General features: G+C 40.8%; 1 protein-coding gene across 3 annotated transcripts in view; it reads right to left on the minus strand.

Moving 5' to 3' along the window:
• Positions 1 to 25842, minus strand: part of GSTCD (glutathione S-transferase C-terminal domain containing) — a 164130-nt gene that overhangs the window by 124483 nt on the left and 13805 nt on the right. For all 3 annotated transcript variants that reach the window (XM_075200850.1, XM_075200844.1, XM_075200839.1), the window contains exon 2: positions 15851 to 16294. In XM_075200850.1, coding sequence (XP_075056951.1) covers positions 15851 to 16270 — 420 coding nt within the window. In that variant the 5' untranslated portion in view covers positions 16271 to 16294. The remainder of the gene's footprint in view (positions 1 to 15850; positions 16295 to 25842) is intronic.

Below are 25842 nucleotides of genomic sequence, written 5' to 3' on the forward strand. Positions count from 1 at the left end.
ATCTGGACTGCATAGTGGGGTGGCCCCGGTACCCAATTTGATACCGGGGCCACAATACCTCCTCAAAACATGCTCCAGACAATTCGTCATTGACAGACCCCAGACAGACAGGGTCGTAGTGTTATTGTTTGACTTTGTAAACCCAAAAAAATGTCCCTGTTGCACTTGCACATAGTCGTGCAATCAAGACTGACTTTTTCATTTAAAGGCACGATCTTTCAAGTGTCAGAAAGAGAGAGAAGACACAGGAGAGGAGAGTTGTAGCTGGGGACCTGGGGTGGAAGCTCCCAGGCTCCCCCAGCATTGCCTGGAAGTCTGAGCGTGGTGACTGAGCCAGGGCAAGGAATGTGTGCCCTGGATGAGGGGGAGAACTCCATGCCACTATAGTGAACCCAAGAGAGAGGGGGACACTGCACATGGAAGAGGCCCTGGAGTGAGGGCTGCTACAAGAGGCATGGTAGCTGTAGTGTCAGATCCTGAGGCTGAGAGTACACAGAGTGACGTGTCAGAGCACAGGAGACATTATCCCCGCAGAGGAGGGATGAGCTGCAGTTGAGAGGTCTGCTGTTGAAATAGGACATGCACACTTTAACAAACCAATCATTTCAGCGACAGGGCCTACCAAACAACTTTGACTGAAATGATTGGTTTGTTTGGGCCCCCACACCAAAAAAGCTATTCATCTCTCCCTGTACAGACTAAACAGGCTCTACTGAGGCAAGATGTCGTCCTCATCCTCAACCTCTGATTCCTCTCCCCCTACAGTGTGTACTTCCTCCTCATCACACATTATCAATTCGTCCCCGCTGGACTCCACAACCACAGGTCCCTCTGTAGTATCTGGAGGGCAGTGCTGTACTTCATTGAGGAATTGATTATTCATTTTTATAAACATCATTTTTTCAACGTTGTGAGGAAGCAACCTCCTTCGCCGCTCACTGACCAGGTTCCCCGCTGCACTAAAAACTCTTTCCGAGTACACACTGGAGGGGGGACAACTCAGGTAAAATAGAGCCAGTTTGTACAGGGGCTTCCAAACTGCCTTTTTTTCCTGCCAGTAACAATATGGACTGTCTGACATGTCTACTTGGATGGTGTCAGCAAAGTAATCATCCACAATTTTTTCTATTGTGACAGCATCCAATGCAGCGAGAGTAGACATGTCTGCAATGGTTGGCAGGTCCTTCAGTCCGGACCAGATGTTATCAGCATCCCCGCCAGTGCCTCTTTTGGGAAAACTGAGCTTTTTCCTCGCAGCCATAGATGTGGAAGAAAATGAGGGTGGAGCTGTTGGCATGTCACGGTCCTCTTCAGAGGACAATCTCCTGACCAGCAGGTCTTTGCACCGCTGTAGATTTGTGTCCGCCGGAAACAGAGACACAACATACGCTTTAAACCGAGGATCGAGCACGGTGGCCAGAATGTATTCCTCTGACTTTAAAAGAGTGACCACCCTCGGATCCTGGCAAAGCGTACGAAGGGCTACATCCACAAGAGCTACATGCTTGCTGTAATCGCAATGGCTTACCAGCTCCTCCCTCACTTTCTCCAGCTGCTTCTGCAACAGCCTGATCAGGGGAATGACCTGACTCAAGCTGGCAGTGTCGGAACTGACTTCTCGTGTGGCAAGTTCAAATGGCTGCAGAACCTTGCACAACACGGAAATCAGTCTCCACTGCGCTTGACTCAGGCGCATCCCCACTCCTTTGCCTATGTCGTAGGTGGCTGTGTAGGCCTGAATGGCCTTTTGCTGCTCCTCCATCCTCTGCAGCATATAGAGGGTGGAGTTCCAGCGCGTCACAACCTCTTGTTTGAGGTGATGGCAGGGCAGGTTCAAGCTTTTCTGATGTGCCTCTAGTCTGCGGTAGGCACTGGCTGAATGCCGAAAGTGTCCAGCAATTTTGCGGGCCACCGCAAGCATCTCCTGCACACCCCTGTCACTCTTGAGGTAATGCTGCACCACCAAATTAATGGTGTGGGCAAAACATGGGACGTGCTGGAAATTGCCCATATTTAATGCCCGCACAATGTTACTGGCATTGTCTGACACCACAAATCCCCATGAGAGTCTAAGTGGGGTAAGCCACTGGGAGATAATTTCCCTCATTTTCTCTAATATGTTGGCAGCGTTGTGCCTCTTATTAAAGCCTGTAATGCACAATGTTGCCTGCCTTTGCATGAGCAGCCATTTTGTAGATGCTGCTACTGATGCAGCTGTTGCTGTTGCTGCGGAAGGGGATGCATCTACCCAGTGGGCTGTCACAGTCATATAGTCCTTCGTTTGCCCAGAACCACTTGTCCACATGTCCGTGGTTAAGTGGACAGTGGGTACAACCGCATTTTTAAGAGCACTGAGGACACTTGATCGTACTTCTCTGTACATTTTTGGTATCGCCTGCCTAGTGAAGTGGAATCTCGAGGGGATTTGGTACCGGGGACACAATACCTCCATCAACCCTCTAAATCCCACTCCACTGATGGCGGACACCGGGCGCACGTCTAACACCAACATTGCAGTTACAGCCGCAGTTATACGCTTTGCAATAGGGTGACTACTATCGTATTTGGTGGTCATGGCAAACGACTGTTGGACGGTCAATTGTTTGGTGAAAGACTTAGCGGTCTTACGACTTCCCCTCTGGGAAGATGACCGACTAACAGCAGCAAAAGCAGCAGTGGCAGTAGTAGGCGTACCGCTGCAGGATTCCTCGGATGAATCCCGTATTGAGGAGGACTCAGTCTGGCTGGTGACTTGGGCTGCAGGACTGAATCTGATGGAGATTGTGGAGGAAGTTGACGAGGAGGGTGTTGCTGGTGTGTATCCAACTGGACCACGGGATTTAGGTGTCCCTGTACCGATGAGGGTCCTAGCCCCAGTTCCTGAACTAACCACTGAACTATGAAGGTTATTCAGGTGACGTATAAGGGAGGATGTTCCTAGGTGGGCAAGATCCTTACCCCTGCTTATTTGAGCTTTACATAAGCTACATATTGCCATACATTGGTTGTCTGGATTTGGATAAAAATAACTCCAGACCGAAGAGGTGCATTTTTTGGTCTTCTGACCAGGCATGACGATGGGCTTTTTCATCCCATGGACATCAGCTGTTTCCCCCCCTGGTGCCTCATTTACAATAACCACATCACCATCCTCATCATCAAGTTCCTCCACAGCGCCAGCTACATCATCAATAGCCTCCTCCCGAGCCACCTCTTCCCGTACAGTGATGGGAAGGTCAGGCTTGACAACCACCAACACGCTTGGACTCGCCTTGGGGATTTGTGATAATTTCTCTTTAGAAGGCAGAGTTGTTTGCTGTTTTGTTGCTGACAGCATAACTCTCTTCAATTTTTTGTAGGGGGGGGGAGGAGGAGGAGGGCTAAGATCCGTGGGTGAAGCTGAACCACTAGTCATGAACACGGGCCAGGGCCTAAGCCGTTCCTTGCCACTCCGTGTCGTAAATGGCATATTGGCAACTTTACGTTTCTCCTCAGATGATTTTAAGTTTCTCTTTTTGCTACTTTTTCTTAACTTGGGCTTTTTGGATTTTACATGCCCGGTACTACGAGATTGGGCATCGGGCTTGGAAGACGACGTTGATGGCATTTCATCGTCTATGTCATGACTAGTGGCAGCAGCTTCAGCATTAGGAGGAAGTGGGTCTTGATCTTTCCCTACTTTATCCTCCAAATTTTTGGTCTCCATTATATGTAGCACAAGATACTGCAGAATGTGTGAACTTGGTAATATTGCAGTACCAATGGACTTATAATGCTGGATTGGTTTTGCAAATTTGGTTATAATTATTATATATTTTTTTTTTTTTTTAATTTTTTATTTTTTTTTTACTTTTTTTTTATTTTTTACAAACTTGGGAATAATGGGGAAATAACTATGCCCTTAGAAGCACAGAGCACAGGACACAGCACCACTGGACTGAACAGGACACGGCACAGGACCCAGCAGCACTACGGAACTCAGCAGGACAGAGCACAGGACACAGCACCACTGGACTGATACTGCAGAATGTGTAAACTTTGTAATATTGCAGTACCACTGGACTTTTACTGCTGAATGTGTGAACTTGGTAATATTGCAGTACCAATGGACTTATAATGCTGGATTGGTTTTGCAAATTTGGTTATAATTATTATATATTTTTTTTTTTTTTTAATTTTTTATTTTTTTTTACTTTTTTTTTATTTTTTACAAACTTGGGAATAATGGGGAAATAACTATGCCCTTAGAAGCACAGAGCACAGGACACAGCACCACTGGACTGAACAGGACACGGCACAGGACCCAGCAGCACTACGGAACTCAGCAGGACAGAGCACAGGACACAGCACCACTGGACTGATACTGCAGAATGTGTAAACTTTGTAATATTGCAGTACCACTGGACTTTTACTGCTGAATGTGTGAACTTGGTAATATTGCAGTACCAATGGACTTATAATGCTGGATTGGTTTTGCAAATTTGGTTATAATTATTATATATTTTTTTTTTTTTTTAATTTTTTATTTTTTTTTACTTTTTTTTTATTTTTTACAAACTTGGGAATAATGGGGAAATAACTATGCCCTTAGAAGCACAGAGCACAGGACACAGCACCACTGGACTGAACAGGACACGGCACAGGACCCAGCAGCACTACGGAACTCAGCAGGACAGAGCACAGGACACAGCACCACTGGACTGATACTGCAGAATGTGTAAACTTTGTAATATTGCAGTACCACTGGACTTTTACTGCTGAATGTGTGAACTTGGTAATATTGCAGTACCAATGGGCTTATACTGCAGGATTGGTTGTGAACATTTTGTGGTAATTAAAAAATATTAAAGTAGTTTTTGGTATTTTATAAAAAAAACTTTTTTTTATTTTTTTAAACACAGGGGAATATTGGGGAAATAACTATGCCCTTAGAAGCACAGAGCACAGGACACAGCACCACTGGACTGAACAGGACACAGCACAGGACCCAGCAGCACCACTGACCTCAGAAGGACAGAGCACAGCACACAGCACCACTGGACTGATACTGCAGAACACAGCACAGCACAGCACAGCACTAAACAGCACAGCACTAAACAGCACAGAACTAAACAGCACAGAACTAAACAGCACAGAGGACCACCTAACACACCCTCCCTCTACCCTGATCAATGCCCGAGTGAAGATGGCGGCGACTAGCGGGGAATTTATAGGATCCGAGTATCGCGAGATCCGACAACGGGATTATGAGTCAGAGCCTCAGTTTCACTTTTGAATTTGGCGCCAATACCCGGATCTGTCTCGGATCCGACTCGGATCGGCAACGTTCGGGTGGGCTCGGATTTCAGAAATCCGAGCGCGCTCATCCCTAAAATTAACATGTTCCAATATAATGGCGCATCAAACTCCTCCAACATATAATACCCTTTATTAATATCTCTTCTATTTTCTCCTTTTATCCCGACTAAAGCCTGGGGAATATGCAAAAGATATGAAAGAGAAAGTAAGATTCAGCAGGCATCCTGGTAATTTATAAATAAAAATGGCTTCTGCCATTGTAGTTTAGGTGAAGAATAGAAAAGGTCCCCTTTTATGTTTACATACAGTCAGTTAGACAAGTCCTTATTTTATTTGATTATTATAAAAGTACCAATGCAGTTTCAAATGGGGATACCAAGAATAATGTGCAATTTTCCTTTAAGCTTCTGAGACAAGCTTTGTGTCTGCAATTACCTGGGAAATTAAGACAGCAAAAGTGGTACTATAGCTTAGTTCTGTTAGTGATAATGGTGGCTATAAAATATTTTCATGGTAAAGTTAGCATGTGTGGTGTAGCTAGGCCGAAGGGGGAATCAACTGTTTGGGAGAGAAGGTGTCAGACGCCGTCCTCACACTTCCCCTAAGTGCTGGTGACGGTTGTCTGCCTCTTCTGGCTGCTCGCGTCTCGTCTCCATGGCAACGGGAAGCCTTTCCTGTATTTGGTCGATGCACTGCACGCGCATGTGCAGTAGCACTTACATTCCATTGCTAGTCAATGGGACGATTCCATGGCTGTCCATCGGTGGTCAGTTGTATTCTGATCGCCAAATATCCTCCTACCCAATCAGGGCTAAATTCCCTCTATTTAAGGAAGCTTCTGGCACCACTAGGGTGCCAGAGTATTGGTTCATACCTACTCCAGTGTTCCTATTTGCTTCCTCTCTACTTCCTGTATTTGGCTGCTGGCTTGTTTCTGGACTTCCCTTTTGGATCTCATTCTGGTACTGCACAGCTCGCTCTGGATTTGACCTTTGGCTTGTTACTGACTACCCTTGGATCACCCCTGTGTACTGCACTTCTAGCTGGTTTTGACCCAGATCGCTTGACCATTCCTCTTCTCTATACCACTGTACTGGTGACAACCGCAGAGAATCACGATCTGAGCACCCTTTACAGCAAAGTACATACGTCTTTGTGGGGGCCCCTGGGGAAAATCGGGGGTGTTAGACTCCACGCCTCCTTGCTTAGTTGCGCTAATACCAGCAAGTGGCTACCCCGATGTTTTTTATTCATTGCACAATTTGCTACTGAAAGAGCACATAATATTTCTAATCAAAGACCACTGCCAGGTGCACCTCTGCAAACTTTTATTGCAAAAATTCTCCAGTTTAAGTACAGAGATGCTACTCTATGTCTTGCCTGGACCAAAGGTCCTCTGCTGTTCCAAAACCAAAGGGTGGCTGTTTTCCTGGATTTTTCTATCAATGTTCAAAAGGCTAGGGTTCGGTTCCTAAGAGTCAAAATAAGATAATCATTTTTCACTGTTTTGCCTATTTCACCGGGGGAGCTTACTACATCTCCTTCCACTCCTTTTTAGTTGTATTTTGTTTCTTTTTTTTTTTTTGACTGTGGAGTCTTTTCGAAAGATGTTAATTTGGAACGTCTGGAATCCAGGTTTCTATGATTGGGTTAGAGTGTTCAGGGTGAGGGGTGGAAATGTTTTGATGTTTGTTCATTTTTTGTATGTAAGTGCATCACATTTACTTGCATTATTTATATGCCGCTCTATCAGTATGTTCCTTGGGTGCTTGCAGGTTCTTCTTTTTTTAGATCAGATAAGGGGGCTGTTTGCTCTGCTCACGCTTCACTATCTATTCAACTCACAATGGTACCTGAATGCTCTGTGACCAAAGACCTTCGTATTGTCTCATGTAATGTTAGAGAATTGAATAACATAATAAAGCGCTCTGTGGTGTTTAGGTTTACTAAGAAATATGACCCGGATATTGTATATTTTCTGCAGACACATTTGGAGGGAAGTAAGATTCTCTAATCTAGATTGGACGGGCTTATCATGCCCCCCCCCCCCCCCCCCCCCACACTGCCAACTGCAGAGGCGTTTCTGTTCTTATACATAAGTGCCCTCCTTTTCTACAGGACAAGTCCAAATTGACTCCCAAGGCACAGATTTGTGTTTTTACAAGCTAAAATGAATTCTTCTCCACTACTGCTTTAAGCTGTATATATTCTGCCCCCATGTCCTGAAATGCTATAGCGAATTTATGGTACTTTATCTTGACTCTCCTATTATCTGCATTGGAGACTTCAATAATGTAATGGGCAAAGACTCTGACAGGTGGCAGGAGCGTCGAACCTCTGCCCTTATTGGTAATTTGGCCTTTAGAAACCTGATATGGGCCTTCTAGATGGCAGTTGAGGCACCCTATTTCTACCCAATTTTCCTGTTTCTCACCCTCTTATAATGCGTTCTCCAGAATCGATTTAGCACTTATATCTAGCTTACTGGTGCCTGCTGTGCGTGAGGCAGAATATAAGCCGCAAGGGATTTCTGACCACTCCTCTCTTGCTGCATATTGAATATATTATCACCAGGGGTCAAGCCCTCTGGAAATGTAACCCATTTTGGTTGTCTCTAATGGGGGCAGGTTGAGTTGGTTGCTCTATTGGAAGGCTTCTTTGCCATAAATAGTCACATTGAGAGACCCCCAGTTGTCTGGAACTCTTTCATAGCCTATCTCCAGGGCACCTTGATAAATAGGGTGGAAGCGCTTAAAATGTTTTATAGAGATAAAGAACAGGTGGTTAGAGCAAACTTGTAGAGCACTGGAGTCTGTCAGTGTCGTAACTCATTCCACTAATTCTCAATTGGCTTTCTGTCCAACAAGAGTGGACTGATTACTTGCTAGACAAATCTAAGAGTAAATTGTTCTTCAGCAAACATGTCCATTATGTGGAGGAGGACAGGCCTCTGAGCTTTCTGGCATACCTGGTGTGCTTGGAAGAGTGCTGTTCCTAGAATTGTGAATGACAAATGAGTTAAGCACTTCCTGATGTCTAACATAGCTGAGGTCTTTCATGACTTCTATAGGAGGGTGTATATATCTCAGGCACATTAGTGAGAAGGACCTCTCTTGGTACTTAGCTACAATGGGTCTAATTCATTAAGGAAAGTAAAGCAAAAGAAATGAGAAACTTTGTACCTTGGCAAAACCATGTTGCATTGGAGGCGGAGGTAAATTTAAAAGGTGATGGCAGATTTATAGTTGGGGTAAGGTATGTTCTAGATCAAATTTAAATTTCAATGTACAAATAAAGCTATCAAGTATTTGTGTGGCACATGAAAAAACAGACAGTATTTATCTTATGTGAAAAACAATAAACTAATTTGCACCCCACTAATTTCATTGTAACATGGTTTTGTCCAGGAGAAAACTTGCTTATTTTTTTTGCTCTACTTTCCTTAATGAATCAGGTTCAATCTGTCTTCCCAAACTGTTGGGTGGCAGTATGTTCTCCATTTACACAGGAGGAGGTAGGTTATGCCATAGCGACCTTCCCTAATGTTAAGACCTTGGGTGTGGATGGCATTCCAATCGAACTTACAAGCAACACAGAACATTTTATATTACTACGTTACTTGAAACCTTTAGTACTCTGATTCTGGTGTCTTGTCTGACTCTATGGCTGAAGCAGATAGTGTTAAGTATCTCCTTTAACCAGATTCCTATAGGCCTATATCTCTCCAAATTTAACTAAAATGTTAGTCCTTAGAGTTAACAAAGTGATTTTGGAATTGATTCATCTGGATCAAATAGGTTTAATGCCATGTAAGTTCACCTGTCTGAATTTAGGGTGCATACTTAATCTCATGCAGGTGACTGGATTGAGCTTCCCTCGACACCATTATGGCATTCAATTCCATTGCATGGTCATATTTAAAGGAGGTAATGAACAGATTTGGGATGGTTCCAGTATATGTTAATTGGGCTAAGCTCCTCGATTCTAACCTGGTGGCACGACTGAGTGCTAATGGATACGTGTCCCGTTTTTCCAAACTAAGCAAAGGCACTCGGCAAGGGTGTCCTCTCACACCCACCCTATTTGCTTTGGCCAATGAGCCTCTTGCCTATACTCCCACAATTGGGGGCCTTAGGGCTACTACTAGAGAGGACTAGGTGGCTTGTTATGTGGATGATATGTCGCACGGGGCACAACGGATAACCTTCTCCTAGTACTGAATGAATTTGATTCCTATTTTGGTTTAAAGATTTACTGGGACAAGTCGAGTATCTTTCCAATAGGGCGTCAGTGGCCGGAATTCTCCCATAGTCTGTTATCCCTTAAATATTTAGATATATGGATCTGTACTGAAGTATATGATTATGTGGCATTGAACATTAATCCCAAATTGATTTTCTGAAATACAAACTTCACACGTTGCAAAGAATATCTCTTTCAGTGTCGGGGAGGATAAATCTTATTAAAATGATAATACAGCCCAAGTCTCTTTATGTTTTGCAAAACTTTTTCTACCCTCCTCTTTGTTTCGGAAAATTGACACATTAATTCCTTCCTTGGTATGAGGTGGGAAAAGGGCAAAAATAAAATGGAGGAATTAATCAAGGAATTCAGGTGATTTCACTTTGCCCAACCTTAAGCTATACTATTATGCCTCCCAAATTACTGATTTGAAATTTTGGGTGTCAGACCCAGACTAACATGATCTCCATTAGGAATTATTGCGGCAAGCAGCCAGCTTCACACTCCCCTTCAGATCTTATTGTCTGGTGTTTGCCCCAGACTTTTGTCTCCCTGTTTACCTCTTTGGGGTCTTACTAAATTTAGTGACCTAAAATCACTGACTGGGTGCTCTCTATGGGTGACACATGGTATTTCTGCTTTGGCACAATTATATAGCATCCTCAAAACAACTTAAGGTAGAGTTTGCAATCCCCAACACTATGTTTTACTGCCATCTTTGACTTCGGCACGCCTCAATGGTCCAATTTGAGCAGGGAGTTCCGTCCCTTAAGGAAGCTCCTATGAAAACCCTGCTACCGCCTTTACGTTACTTCGTTCACATATTCATATTTATTGAGTGAATTTGAACCAATAACTTTGTACAATTATGGGAAAAGTGGAAGAAAGATCTCAGCCCTCTCCAGGATGAGGACTGGGGGATAATTCTTAGTAGTTCCCATTGCTCTACTGCCTCTCTGAAATTCCAACAAATTCAGATATAGATTCTACACAAAGAGTAACTTACTCCCTTTAGATTAGCTAAATTTAGACGTGACCAGATTACTCACTGTCTGAAATGTGGTGACCCATGTGGCACATTCTGGTATCTCTTATGGCAGTGCCCTAGAATAAAACGCTTTTGGTCTAGAGTCGTTTTGTTGATACACTAGAGTGTATCAACAAAACTGGCATAACGGTATAGTTATATTTCCCTGGCACATGCCTCTTTGGTTTGCAGTTGGGAGGATATGTTAAATAGAGTGATGCAACAATATATAATAAATGTGTTCATGTTGGCAAAAGGCTGTATAGCCAGATTATGGATTGCTCCTGCTATTTCTCATTAACGTGATTGGATTAAATTAATGATACAGTGGGTCATGAACAATTTATCTATACTAACAGGAAATGCTTCTTGAAATATGAAAATAGTTGGGGTTGTTGGCTACACTTCCTGTGTGCTTTACCTTCATTGGCGAGACTGTCTATATTGGATTAGACCCGTGAACACCTTTGCTCTCCGTGATATCATTGTTTTAATTTCCTGTTTCTTGCTATTATATGTATTACATGTATCCTTGTATTATACATACCATTGCATCTATGTTAACATTGGATGATGCACCTGAAACTATTATATTCTATAGTACGGCTATTATTTTCTATAGTACGGCTGTATCTTATATGTTATGTGATGACTGTTTGTTAGCCGTTTCTGTTTTAAATGCTTGTTTATTTTGTTCTTGTGTGGAAAATCATTTTGAAAAATAAAAAAACACACTGGATTTTTTTTTAAAAAAAAGTTGGCATGTGATATGTTGTAATAACAAACATCTGTCATGACAGTCTTGTGAAAAGGGATACATTTTCAGAAATCCAATACTAGGATTTCAGACTAAATTCTTTCTCTAAATGTTATTCAACATTCTGAGGAGATTAATACTTGACATCTCAGACAAATGCAAGTGTAGCACACTAGACATAATTAGAGGTTAATTAAGGTACTGTTTTCACAGCACAGGTGAAGTCTGCTACAACATGTCTGCGTGTAGCTTTAACCATGTACATGCTTGCTGCAGAATTGTCTGGCACGACATATGTAAATACTTCCCAAGCCACAATGTAGCAACATGAATTTAAGCAACTAACTTAATTGTAATAGAGGCATTGAACATCAGATACACTGCATTATTTTGGCTCCCTCAGCTTCCTTCAATGGATCACCAGACTGGTGTTGAAAAACAATGTCTGCTAAAACCATAGACAAAACCTTGTACTTTTTTTCTCACTTTTAACAGAGCATTTGAAGCTTGTTCTCAAAGCATCCATGCAGCACTCCATAATATTTTATAAAGATTTTAGTTTGTTAATGCTACAGGCATCTTCAAAATGTACTCAATGCAAACCCTTGTAAGAAATGGTGTTCACGTACATAATGTTTTCAATTATCAACATTAAACACATTTAATAAGCTTTAAGAACACGTGTTGAACATGGAAAATGAATTCCCTTGTGTAAAGGGCCTTAAAGGTTTAATCTTGATAGAGGGCTGTATGTGGCAATATGAATATCCTTCAGCATTTCAAATGGCCACTTGTACACACATTGTCCCATATATGGGTACAAATGATCATTACAGTTCATGCTATTAAAATGTGCAAGTTAATGAGCATGCTTGCTAACTTTAGCCACTTGCTGTCTGGGAGATCGATGCGGGAGGTGGGCATGTGGGGACGGGGCTCACCGATTCTCGTCATTGGTCCTGCCCCTACACTGACATCACACTGTATAGCCTATTACAGCAAGGGGCGGGGCCACAATGACACGCAAATCGCTTCATAAGCCCAGCCCCCCTGCCGCTTAGCTTGATAAAGGGCCAGCAAACGTGAGGTTGCCCTGCTCTCCCGGGACTGCGGGAGGACTCCCAGAAGTTCGGGAGAGTAGGCAACTATGTCAATGAGGTATTGTACATACAATTTTGTACACCAGACACAAAAGATGGAGACTGTGAACAGCACCCTCCTGATAAATTGAACATGTCTACAGTTCTATGCGCAATGACTTTCTCCAGTCCGTGGCAGCCTAATTTTCAAAGCATTGGCTGTAAATCTTTACAACTGCTTCTGACCCAGAAAAAGCAAAGCATTATAAAATAAAGTGGGTGAGGGGCACAGCATGGTACAATATTTATAGGCATATAGTAACACATGGCACAACTGAAATTCTTTGTTATGCATGATCTTATGCTGTGCAGAAGTATTTTTTTCAAAACCACATGCGCAATTGTGTGTAGCCCTTACAGTAAATATTTTTGTATGTGGCTTGTATATTTTATGCAAAAAAAATAAAAATGAACCAGGGTCATAAATTTGAAAAAAAAGTTGGCATGTGATATGTTGTAATAACAAATATCTGTCATGACAATAGTTCCACAATTGGAGTAGAGCCACAGGTAGATAATTGTTACATACTATGCTTGCTGGTCTATGCTTGCTGGTCTCCCAGCTTATCATGAAGTATGGTCGGTGCTGGACTATGCAAGTTCAAGAACTGAAGTGAATGTATATTTTTATTCAATTTATTTATGTAAGAGGTAGAGTTGCTATTATTTCCAACTTACTTTTTATAAACTAAATGGCCGGGGGCTTATGGACCATTTGCAGAGAACAAAGGATGCAAAGTTGCCATTCTAGCAGGTCCCATTCACTACCCAGAACATTTCAGCCTAAGGGAGTGTGGAAAAGCCACAGCACTTTTCAGAGCAGAGCTATTAATGGGAGCTGGTTATCTATATAACAGGGACACTTTGATGCTGGTTTCCCTTTTATAGGACTCTAAGGTATCCAGCTCACTGCTGCTCTGCAAGGCAATGAAGCAATTCGGAGTGGAGACCGGGGCAGCCTATCACTTCAAAAGTGCTCACCGCCCCCCCTCCCTCCCAGGTGCCCCCAGTCCCAATGCTGTGTACCCCAAATGTTGGGAGGCATGACATATATATGTGTGTGTGTGTATATATATATATATATATATACACACACACACACACACATATATATATATATCTATTTATGCATATATATACACATATCTATACATGTGTGTATATATATATATATATATATGTATATACATGTTAACCCGTGCATGATACTCATGCATTCTAGTCAAATCAAGCTACTTAAGGTGTTAAAAAGGTTCTTGTCATGCATTTGGGCCTAGCCCAGGCCTCCTCAGGGGAAGAGCGTTACTTCCCGACGCAAGCGCCCTTTGTAACGTGGTTTTGTCCACATGTCACCACCTCATCATTTTTCTCCATCACCTCATCCTTCATCTTCATCGCCACATCCTTCATCAAGCTACTTAAGGTGTTAAAAACTCCCCACTGTCACCCCCGGCAACCACCAACCACTCCTAACTGTCACTTCTCCTTCAAGAAATATATAGGTCAGTGTATAACTCTGCCCAGCAGGTGGCGCTGCAGCTTGGGGGTTTTTTTTTGCACACACGCCACTAGGCATTTATATAGTAGATACACGTGTGTATGTATGTATATATATGTATATCTACATCTATATATATCTACATATAGATCTATATATATATATATATATATATATATAATATATATTTATATATATATATCTATAAAAATATATAGCGCTGGTCATTCTGCTACCCTTGTGGTTCCAGTACAAAGCAAAAGTGGTTCAATATCGGGTTCCAGTCTATTATAGCTAAGAAGGTTATAAACACATACACACCATTTCTATGAATACACATTGGATTTATGGTGGGATATATGTGTGCAGTATTTTGCTCAATCAAACAGTTCCAGAGCTTATAATCCACCCAAGCAAAAACAAAAAGAAAAGAAACACACCTCCTCTGCTAAACAAATGACATTAGGATTTTCACTGACTTCCAGGCTGGATCAGCCAACAAAACAATAGAAATGTAATGTATTTGATTGGTTGGCAGGTTTAGCCATTTAGATGGTCAGTCAACTAAGAGACCTCAGGAAACAGGATCTCCAGCAGCAATGAGTCAACCGGAAGCTGACTAGTCACACTCCTGGTCCTACAGCAATAACTGTGATGGGACCTCCCTGTTGCGCAAGGCATTACTACTGACGACTGCTGAAAACTATGCAAAACCTTATTGTGGTTTTTACTTATGAATGACTATTGTTCCTGTACCTAGCTTCTTATTTGCTCTTTATTCTCATGCCTGGAATGGAGTGCATGTTCCGCAGTGGTCTCAGATTACAGAATGGTCGGGACGACGTAGTAGTCTATGCTGCACTTTCAAGGTATAAACTGCAACACAGTACCAGGATTCATTGCATTACCTATCTTCAGATCACCATAGGCAAGGAGGAGTAAACAAGTATATTGCAGTCCTCATCTGAATGTTAACAGTTTATCTAAATCCACATAGCCAGCAATTTGGTTGAGTAGACCAGCAGTCATTCGTCTGGAGAGGGGGGATACATTCTCCCTGGATCTACCTTGAAGTGTCAGCAGCCACAAACTGCAACTATTGTCTCAGGACAAACCCCGTACCTCTTCTTAAACTGCTGCTCTAGCAAGCAGGGAATAATAACTTTGCCCTGAAAGCGACAATTACAGTTACTGGAATCTGGCACTTCAAGCAGAGCAGGGAGAGAATGGGTAGACATCTGCTGGTATGTGATGACCACTGCTGGCACAAGTTGGGCAGCTGAGGCGGCAGAAATGCTAAGCGCTAGCGGGTGGGTAATGTTTCTGTGTGCTACAAGCATATGCTAACTAAACATGTCAGGCATTGCCGATACAAGTTGGATACTGCTACTACAACCTGAATATATGTGTTGGGCAAACACACCCCTATCAATTCAGAATATCACCTTCCGTTTCTACCTGTTTCTTCTTACAATTTTTTTTGTGCTGGCTCCTAACTTTTGGAGAAATTTGTTAAGGCCGATTTTAAAATATTTAACTACTTGTTAAATCGTTACACACTAGCAGACCTCTGTAGTATTCAATATTAATAAATACTAATTGTTTCTTGAAACCTACAAATTAATTAATCTGATGAAACTTCACCTCTGCGTGGATATACAAAGTGTGCCCCAACTGTTCTGCCCGACCACTACACATGAAAGGCCAAATTGGAGACAGCTGGTTGTTTGGTGACTGGGCTGAACAAACGGATTGTGAGGTGCTCAATGTTACCTGTCATACAATGATGGCACAGGCTGACACAGTGCACAACGTAGGGTATGTAAACTTGCCAGTATGCCATGACTATCTGAAATAAAAACAATAAAAAACAGAATGCTCTTACTTACTTCTGCACAGGCCTTTAAGCAAGTCTTTTTAAAACCAAGGAGCTCAAGGACATCCTTTCTGGAGGGATCAGCGAGGTGTGTTTTTTGTATAATGTGTCTAAGCACTACAGCCAGGCCTGCTCTACAGAACGCTCCAGATGCCTCAACAACAGCAGGCAGGCGGCAGCTCTGAACAATTGCTGGAAGATCTTGTCTGTAAATGACTGTCACATCCAGGTTATTTGGAAATAAACACTCATGTATCCTGTGTGGGTCTCTCTCTGGTGCCACAACTAAAGTTTTAAATGCTTTACATTCACAGTATGACATCAAAAAGAGTACAATAGAAGTATGAAGAGGTGCAACGGTGCCCTCTTGGTCAAAATCCATATCAAGGTAAATTTGTTCTTCCATATCCTTGATGCTGCCAATGTCTTTCATCTTCTTATTTTCTAAAAGCGAATTCTGAAAAGCAAAAATAAGCAACCAAATTACTTATACAGAAAAATGTTCAACCTTCAGTTCTTGTAACAAACAAGAGAGAGGGGCAGATGCAGTACAGAAAAGACCCTTGTTTATCACCCAAATTGTGTTTTTCATGTAGGGATTATTGATCCACTAGAGCCACCACAATAACAACATTAATTGATTCATGGAAGCATTTGTGTTTAATTCATATTGAAAAAAAAGTTAAACTGAAATAACTTACGGTATAGCTTATAGAACCGTGGTTTTTATGGTAAAGAAGGGACACTTCAGAATTCTATAATACTGGAGGCGACTGCATAAGATATATACAATAAGATATATATAAAATGTAGGCGCTGCTGCCAGTTATGCACCACTGAAATAATGTACTATAAACATGATTATCAATACAAAGCCTTACACTCACTCTGCAGCTGCTTTGTCCTATGGATAATATAAAATCGGATTCCATTTCTGGGACTATAAAACCATGTCTTTCATACATTCATAAAATTAAGCCTCATCACTGCTATATACAGAAGTAAAACAAAATAAATTTGAAGAACAGTGTCACACAATGCACTATTTAAATCTCAAAATTTACATTATCAGCTATGAACCATGAAGGTAAAATACACTCAGTGTTGCCACTGAAGTTCTTTCCAAATCTTTAGGACATGTCTCCTCATGGGATCTGATGCAGGTCAATAAGTTGAGACTAACATGGCAACCTGCTGCAGAGGAAAAGAAAGGGAGCATGGAGGGCATTTATGTTTATTGCTTAGTAATACACAGTCTTTGATATATGTTCGTTTTCAGTTGTGGCTTTACTTTTTCTTTCAGCACTAATTTTATAGTCACAAAATGAACCAAGTTTTATTAAGAAATTATATGGGTATAAAATATAAGTGCATTCTCCAGGCGTTTATGGCTATTTGCAGTTAATACCATATTCCTATACCAATTTTGTAAGGTAAGAAAATACATTTGTAAATTCAGTTTAGTGGTATTCAATTTCAGTGGTATCTTTGTACTAAATAGGCTCAAATACACATTGAGGGCCAGATTCATGTTCCATTTGCATGTCGTATCTTGCGTGAAATAGCTCTACACATGCTCAGCGACAAACCTTGCGTCAATGAACGCAATTGACACTTATGAATGTCTACAAATTCTGAGATGGAATGGGGGAAATGAGGCAGATTCAAGTCCTGTGGGTAAATGTATTAAAGTGCAGATTTTTAGAGTCGCCGATATTTGGCGACTTTGTATGGGAAGTTTAAACCGGCAATGCCTTTAAAGACAAAACTTGCCTTTAAAGCATTACCATTTTAGATTTCCCCTGCAAAGTTACTTGCAAAATCCGCAGTTTAATACAGTTTTACATACTACACATATGCGTGCCACAAGATAGCACAGGACATAGGTATGCAAGTAAGGGCATTTTATATACTGTACACATTAAAAGCATCATTATTTTTGCATTTAATGTTTAAAAAAATGTTTATTTTAAATCCAGATTTTTATTAATGATTATACTGTTAAGACTTATCCATTTATTTTATAACATACATTTTTTTTGCATTCTGATGTAACCTTATATTGTTCCTACACTTATGCGTATATTGCAGTTTATGTACGGCAAGTATTGTGTAAGCAGAGCATACTTATACTCAGATTTAAATGGAAACATATCTCAAGATACACTTGGATTTGAATACAGTCAGAACTATGCACAGGTTCTGTGCTCGTTTTAAAATCCAACTGCGTTCAAAGGTGAATCATGCCCTGTGTGAATAGGTAGACTAGAAAGTTGCAGGGGAAAGTGAGACTACTACATAACACAAGTTCTATCTACCCCTGACTGTAAATTCAGACAAGCAATAAACAACCACTTCTATACAGCACTCTTACCTAAATTGCGGCTTCTTTGCTTCAGTAGATGATGACACTAAATATCCTCCAATCTGTAGATACAAAAATGCTACCACTCACACACTTCGCTCTGCTGGCGTACGCAGGCATGTACCTTAAAAAGCAACGTACTGATCCGTGTGCAGTGAACCTGTAAACTGCAACATTTTCTGTTTTTTCTCTGCATCAAATATTGTTCTGGTATAGTTCTGGAAGCTCACATTTTGTAAATAGGTTCATAGTTTCTCAATAGAAAAAAATGACTCTTAGATGTTCAAGCCCTTTACATAATACCAACAGAAAGAGACATTAGACTATTAAAAATTCCAGGTAGCAAATGAAGAGCTAGCACTCATGTGTTCTGTCTGCAGAAACAGGTGGGATAATTACTGACCCAGAATGATTAAAGAAATCCTGAAAACATGAACTGTTAGTAGCTCTTGAGGACTGAGTTTGATCATCTCTGTTCTAAGTTATTGTATGCAAAGTAAGATATATTGGTAGGTTAATTTTACTTCACAGAAGCATTATTAACAGCATGTAAAATATCCACAATGTACAGCATTGGTCCAGCTAAATATTGAAACATTGTGCTACCTTAACTATTTTCATAACATGAAAGTAGCAAAGATTATTTGATGGGATACAAATATTAATATGCCTGTATGAGATTTCCAAGCTTCACATATGATAGTGTAGCCTTCATCAATACAATCTCAGTACCTGCTTGCACAGCTTGACTAGGAACCTAGAACACTTGTCACTAGGTGGCACTGTGTATCAGCATTAAATATTTCTATATTATTATCACTTTGAAGGGTGTAAATTGTCTTCAAACAACTAGTGTAGATATTCAGGCTACCATATTTTAACGGTAAATATTCAGACCACCATAAATCTACACATTTCAGGTATGTTGCCAAATTTTCCTCTGAAACCGTCCTAGTACTGAATGCTGTGTAGTAGCCATCAAAATTATTCTGTTTCTCAAAATTGTTCAAAGGATACCAACCATGTATAGCAAATGACATTACACTGAAAAATTACCTAGAATGCCTTAGACTGGTTAAAGAAATTCCACAAAATAATGAAAGTGTTAATTTGAGGGTTTTTTTTGTCGAAACTCCCTCAAATCTGTATTACTGATTTTGCTGAATGAAGTACAGAAAACCAAAGTCTGAATGAGCGTCCTTTATAGCAACGTATGTAAGAATGAGCAAGATATTTTCCCTTTTGCTATCTCTGCTCTGGAAATAAGCACTGCCAAATTGTTGTATGCTTTTCTTTGTACCCAAAATTGCCTATTATTTGGGGGGTATTCAATTTTTAGCGTTAACGGAAAAAAACGAGCGCTCAAAAAATATTACCGTTTATACGGTAATATTGCGCTCGTTTTTTTCCGTTAACGCTAACAATTGAATACCCCCCTTAACGGAAAAAAACGTCTTAGCGTTAATACGGTAATTACTCGCGGAATTTCAGCTCGCTGCTCCCTGAGCGGCGAGCTGAAATTCTGCAAGTAAACTACCGTATTAACGCTTTTCTCGCGCAATATTACCGTATAAACGGTAATATTTTTTGAGCGCTCGTTTTTTTCCGTTAGCGCTTACAATTGAATACCCCGCTTTGTGTCCTAACTCAAAGTAATACAAGAACCAAAATGTTTACAAAACAAATGTGTAATTGGTAAACATATTTATTTTCAATTTAGGTTAGGAAATATTTAGATTTTTGTTTGCCCTCAGTAGGTGGATTTTGTGAGGTCTTATTAACGTTAGTATTATTTGTATTGACAGAGATTTATGTGAAGATAATTTAATTTGAACCAGTTTGCCTCGAAAAATAATAATTAAAAGTTGCTCATTATTAATCCAAACTATGTTCTCTGTATTCTTCAAAGTTCCTCCTTCCCTTATCCATCTTCTTTAGCTATCATACTGCAAATTTGTACACGCTCCAATGAAGTGGTTAACAAGCGACCACTGCTCACCCAAACATCTAAATCACATCTTTTGTCAGCTTTTTTTAATTTAGTGTGTTATTTCTCATTAACATCCATTATAATCAAACTAGATAAAATTGCATCCTTGATATGCTCACATCCAGCTATTAAAGATTAATCACACTCGGTCTTACCATTTCCTAATTGCTGACCTACCTTTAGTGGGAACAAGTAGAACAAAGAGCTTGGACCTGACTTACAGTTGGACACAAGACCAACTGCGGACCATAAAAATCAACTTTGTTTACCGCGCATGCAAGCGGCAGCATGTCCAAGCAGTCATTGGCTGTCAGGGCTTGCTGAAACTTCTAGTTCCACAAACATGCTTAATGATTTTCTACTTACAAACAATTACCCTGGCACTTACCGTCCAAGGAGCCTAAGTGCTATTCAGACCAGGGCTGGTGTGCCCAGGGGAGGGGCGGGCGGAGTTTGAAGGCCCAGTTCCCTTAAGGGAGTCCATCCCATGCTGACTAGGCAGGGGACTGGCATGGAGTTTGAGGGCTCAGTACCCCTAGGGGATTACATCCCGTGCTGACTAGGCTGGGGACTGGTATCACATTATGACAGTAACCCCTTGCTCCTTGTGCTCCTCCTTTTGTGGTAACTAGCCCAAGTTACAAATTTTACATATTTTTTTTAAAAGGTAGTTATTATCACTAAGTTGATGATGAGGGCTGTCATACCATTACTCCAGCAGCATCAGGCACAAGGAGTAACTAGCATTCCTTATTTTCCCTTCAGTTATGCATATAAATATAGTGACGTGCATTGTCCTCCAGCTGTTTGTTTGGATTAAAATGTTTTCATATAGCCATTAAAAATATATGCTTAGAACATATTAAGATGATCATTATTATTATTGTATAAATAGAACCAATCACATTATGCAGCACTGCACAGAGAATAAGTAGTCATGCACATCAGTCCCTGTCCCATTGGAGCTTATAATGTAAATTCCCTACCACACACAGATTAGGGTCCATTTTGTCAGAACCCAGTTAAACTACCAATATGTTTTTGTACAATTCGAGGAAACCGGAGTGCCCAGAGGAAAAACATACAAACACAGGTATGTACAAGCATTCAATGTTCCTGAATAGTAGATCAGTTGTAATGATTCCTGTTGACCTTGCTGAACATTACTTAAAAATTAGATGGAAGTGCACAGTTGAGGGAGCCTGTGCAATAATCCCCACTAATATCTGTTCTTGAGATTGATGGAACACAATATACCAAGTCAACATGGCAAAACCACATACTGCGCTCATGCAAGAGGCGTTGTTTCAAGCATGCAGAATTAATGCACTGTATAGGTTTCCATTCCATTGGCACGATTATGTTTGACATTGATCTTTACATAAACTCAGCCAGCCAAACGGAAATGTGGTGTCAGCATGTGTTTAATATCAAGTCAATAGCCTGTCTAATCCAGGAACGTTTATTGTTCAGTTTCATGATGCCTCCTTTTCACAAGCTCTCTATCTCATCCCACCGCATGGCTAAAATGGCAAAGCATAGAATGGAAACTAGATGCACAAAAAGGTCATCAAATCCTTGGCATAGACTCACAGACATCTTAATCACAACCAGTCCCACAACTATATATTTATATCACAAGTGTGATCCATCAATAAAAAAGAAAATTTTGGACTTTAAAATGTTTTAAATTTAATTAAACATAAAAAAGAAAATAATACAAATCATAAAATGGTAAGACAGATACACTTGCTTTGTTGTTTGGGTAGAAAAATCTCTGTCATAGTAATGATTTCAAACAATAAGAAAGTCCATTTCCTCAGAACAGTGACAGGGAACACAGAGTGGTAGTTATCATTGATTTGCTGAGTGAACAACAGAAGATAGGTAAGATAAACATGTTCCAATACATTTCACAATATAGATTTTGTTCCACTTACAGAGCACAAATACAAATTGGACGCTAAAATACGTCAAAGCCTCTGCACCACGGAAATTAATAATAAATTTGAAATAACTGAAGTGACTAATTACTAACAAAGTCTGCCCAGAATGTTGAATCATCTCTATCTTGCATCACTATGAAATGAACAGAGTGAGTATGGGTGTAGATTTCACAGGTTTGCAGTCTTCTAAATAAAAAAAAAAAGCTTTGCAAAAATTTGGTAATATCACATAAAAGAGGCATAGCAGACTGGCACAGTGGTTAGCACTACTTCTGCAGCACAGCACTGGGGTCATGAGTTAGACCCGAAAATGCCCCTAAATAATGAGGATATCATAGTAAACATAAACACCATGCTACTCTTTTCTATTAGAATAAATATTTTTGGTGCGTTTGATGCTGAGGAACAAACTGAAGAATTCCCACTGATGCCACAGAGAAAACATAACAAAAAAAAGGTCTGGTTTTAACAGTTAAATTTTACTCAAGTACAACTTCTTTGAGGTACACTTTTATGGATTCATGCCATAAATGTAACCTATTTTAAATAAGTGAGAGCTGACTGAATGATGCAAGAGATTACGGTACATGTGACAGAACACTTGACGTGTTACTTAAAGAGCCTAATCAAATATAAATATTAAGGAATCTTTATTCGTAATAGGTTCTGCAATCTCAGCTTGTAGACGTTGATCCCATTATTATCAGGGATCCAACCAGCAGAACACAGACTTTGTCAGGCACAGGGGTATTATTAGCACATTAACAATATTCAGCAGCCAGTGAGCCAAAGCCGCGCTAATCTGTGATTCTTAATTTTACCTGCTGCTTAATGAACCACCTCAGCGCATGTTGTTCAGAGCCCACAAAGCAGAAAGAAAAGGATGGAAAACACTGCAAAACCTCAAGAGAAATATATAAATTACATTTTAGCAATAAGACTTTAATCCGCCAAGACAAGAGAAAAAATATACATATTCCAGATAGAAACAATGTGTCAGTGTGCTTAGCTGCACCCCCTGGCTAATAGGAAGTGGCAGAATCACCTGGGAATCAAGTTATTGATCTAAACAGTTTTAATATTTTTAGGAAAAATAACAATAATCCATAGATGTAAGTAGCCGACTGCCCTGAATTTTGAGTTGACAGAAAACCCACATAAAAATGTAATGGGGTTAAATGCTGTTTGAATATAATTACCAAAAATCATAATTTAATCAGATTTAATTATATGAGTTCCTTCATATGCAGTCATGCACTAGGAGCCTCAGTCCATCAGCTCACCACAATTTTGCTGTCTCTGGCTCTTTTACATGAGAGCATGTCCAGAATACCCAGGCACAGAGAGCAGGGTCAACTCAGCTGATTGTTTATAGAAAATCCTAGACTAGTCTGAGAAACTGTCTACCTATAAAATGGTCTGCTGCTGCTTTACCTGTGGAGTGTTTGCCTAGCTGTTAGGAACTCCTCCAGCTGGTACAACAAAACCCGGAGTCTACTCCGAAAGCCAGGTGTTCATTGGAGCCCCTAGTGGTGGGGACAGACTTGGCCGCAGGCTAAAAGAGGGTCGAGAGTTGTGTACTGGCTAAGGAGAACCCAGGGATGGAGTGTTATGGCGGACAGTAGCGTGGTGTTCAGGCAGGGTTGGTGCCAGCAGTAGACAGCGTATCCACAGAACAAACCAAGGTTAGAGGTCACAGGCACAGGTTCGGAATCCAGGGACAGGCGAAAGATCAGGGGCGCAAGCAGAGAAGCAAAATCCGGGTTCAGGCAATTGGTGAGGGTCAGAAGCACAGGTTCAAAGTCCAGGAACAAGCAAGGGTCATACACAGGAAATCTATCTTAGGTTAAACACCAAGCACAGAGATATAGTAGCAGGCAGCAGAACTGTAAACAGGACGCTATAACCGACAGTAAGGCTCAGTCCTCACTGCCTTAAATAGTACAGATGACCAATCAGGACACAGTCCAGAATGTGTCCTCAGCTGCAGAATGATGAACATGCAGAGCCTGCAGCCAATGCAACTAAGTAAAGTGCCAGCAGTAACCACGTTCCCTAATCAGCCTTGATTGGCTGACTAAACCCAGCCTTGAACGGCTGGCCCTGTAATCCCTTGAGCTACCCAGGGTCCTGGTTGTTGCCCAGGCAACCGGGACGAAGATTCAGGAAGTGACGTCCCGGTCGTCATAGCGACGGCCGGGACGCCCGGAAGAGCACTCACCGAGTCGCGGCGGTGCCCGCAGCCGCCGCAACTAACACTATCTAGTTCACTTTATATATGAGACATATAAGTGAAATCTCTCAGATGGGATTTTGACCAAAAACTCATTGAGGCAGAGGAAACAGCTAGTAGCATTTGTATCTGTTTAGATCATTAGACTACTCACAGAACACTCCTTACTAACCACATCTTTCACCTAACCTATAAGCCATCGGAATCATATAGGTAACATTGCAATTGGCTTATGCAGACAGGTGCTGGACAGCATTGGTAACAAAACCCTGGGCATTGAAAATGACCTGGTCACCTTATTTTCCTATTACTTTGTTAGATGCCTCTAGATAACATATAATGCCATGGCATTTTATACAGTATAGTGTTTGCATCCATATAATCAAGTAATAAAAATAATTATTGCTAGTATTAATTGGAATTAGTGGGTTACATATAATCAGGGCTATAATTTATTGGTTCTTACATTTTTCTATATAGTTTGCAATAACTTAACGCTATACAACTTTGGTAACTTTCATGTTTTTGGTAGAGGTAATGCAAGCTGCCCCTGAATCTTGGTTGAAATCTGTTTTTTTATGGCTATATATCAGCTGCCCGTCAATCAGGAGGAGGTTTCACATCACCAGTGTCCATACACCTCAATCTTGGTGCAATTACAGCGCAAACTAAGGGGACAGAGTGTGTTAATATTTGGGCTGAATTACAGTTATATCTATCTTAAACTGGAACTACTTTCAGTTCCCAAGTAAAACAACAAATACAGACCTCAACTACTGAGAATGTACTTTACTTTAATAGTGCAGCAGTACAATTAAAGATGCATAACATTAAGGAAATATGTCAAGATTACAAGCTACATTATAAGAGCATTAGTATAATGTTGCCCTGGTAACTGCAGACTGCGGTCACCATGCTCAGCCAAAAGAACTAGCATTTTCCCAAGGTTGTGCAGTGTTCTGGGTGAAAGGAAAGGCACAGGGAGTCGGAATAGATTGTTAGCATAGTTAATTCTTATTGTAGAATTGAAGCTATTTATTTACAGTCTCACTTAAATCTCTGTGCCCAGCCAGACTCTTACAACCCATAAAATAACATGTATCAACCTGACACACCGAAGTCAATCCTCTGATTAATATATATTTTTTTATCCAGATAGGTTTCTCTATGCTGGGAATAACGTGACTGGGTGCTAAATGTTTATATTCCAGCACTGGTTTTCAATTTTTGATGTTCAAATTCATAATGATCTTGCTTTTTAAATAGTTCTAAGACATGACAATTTAAAGTTTGAAAGTAAACTGTGGTCAACGTTCAAAATGGAGACTGGAGCGCATTTACAGAAAAGAAAAAAACAACGTTTAAGTATGTTGCATTTTCCATCTGCCTTCGTAGAAAGGTGCACCTCCATTTTGATTTTTGGAATTGTCCAAAAAAAAAAAAAAGTCACACCGCAACTACTTTAACTGGA

The sequence above is a fragment of the Mixophyes fleayi genome, chromosome 1 (assembly GCF_038048845.1).
Source record: "Mixophyes fleayi isolate aMixFle1 chromosome 1, aMixFle1.hap1, whole genome shotgun sequence".
NCBI classification, from domain to species: Eukaryota; Metazoa; Chordata; class Amphibia; order Anura; family Limnodynastidae; genus Mixophyes; species Mixophyes fleayi.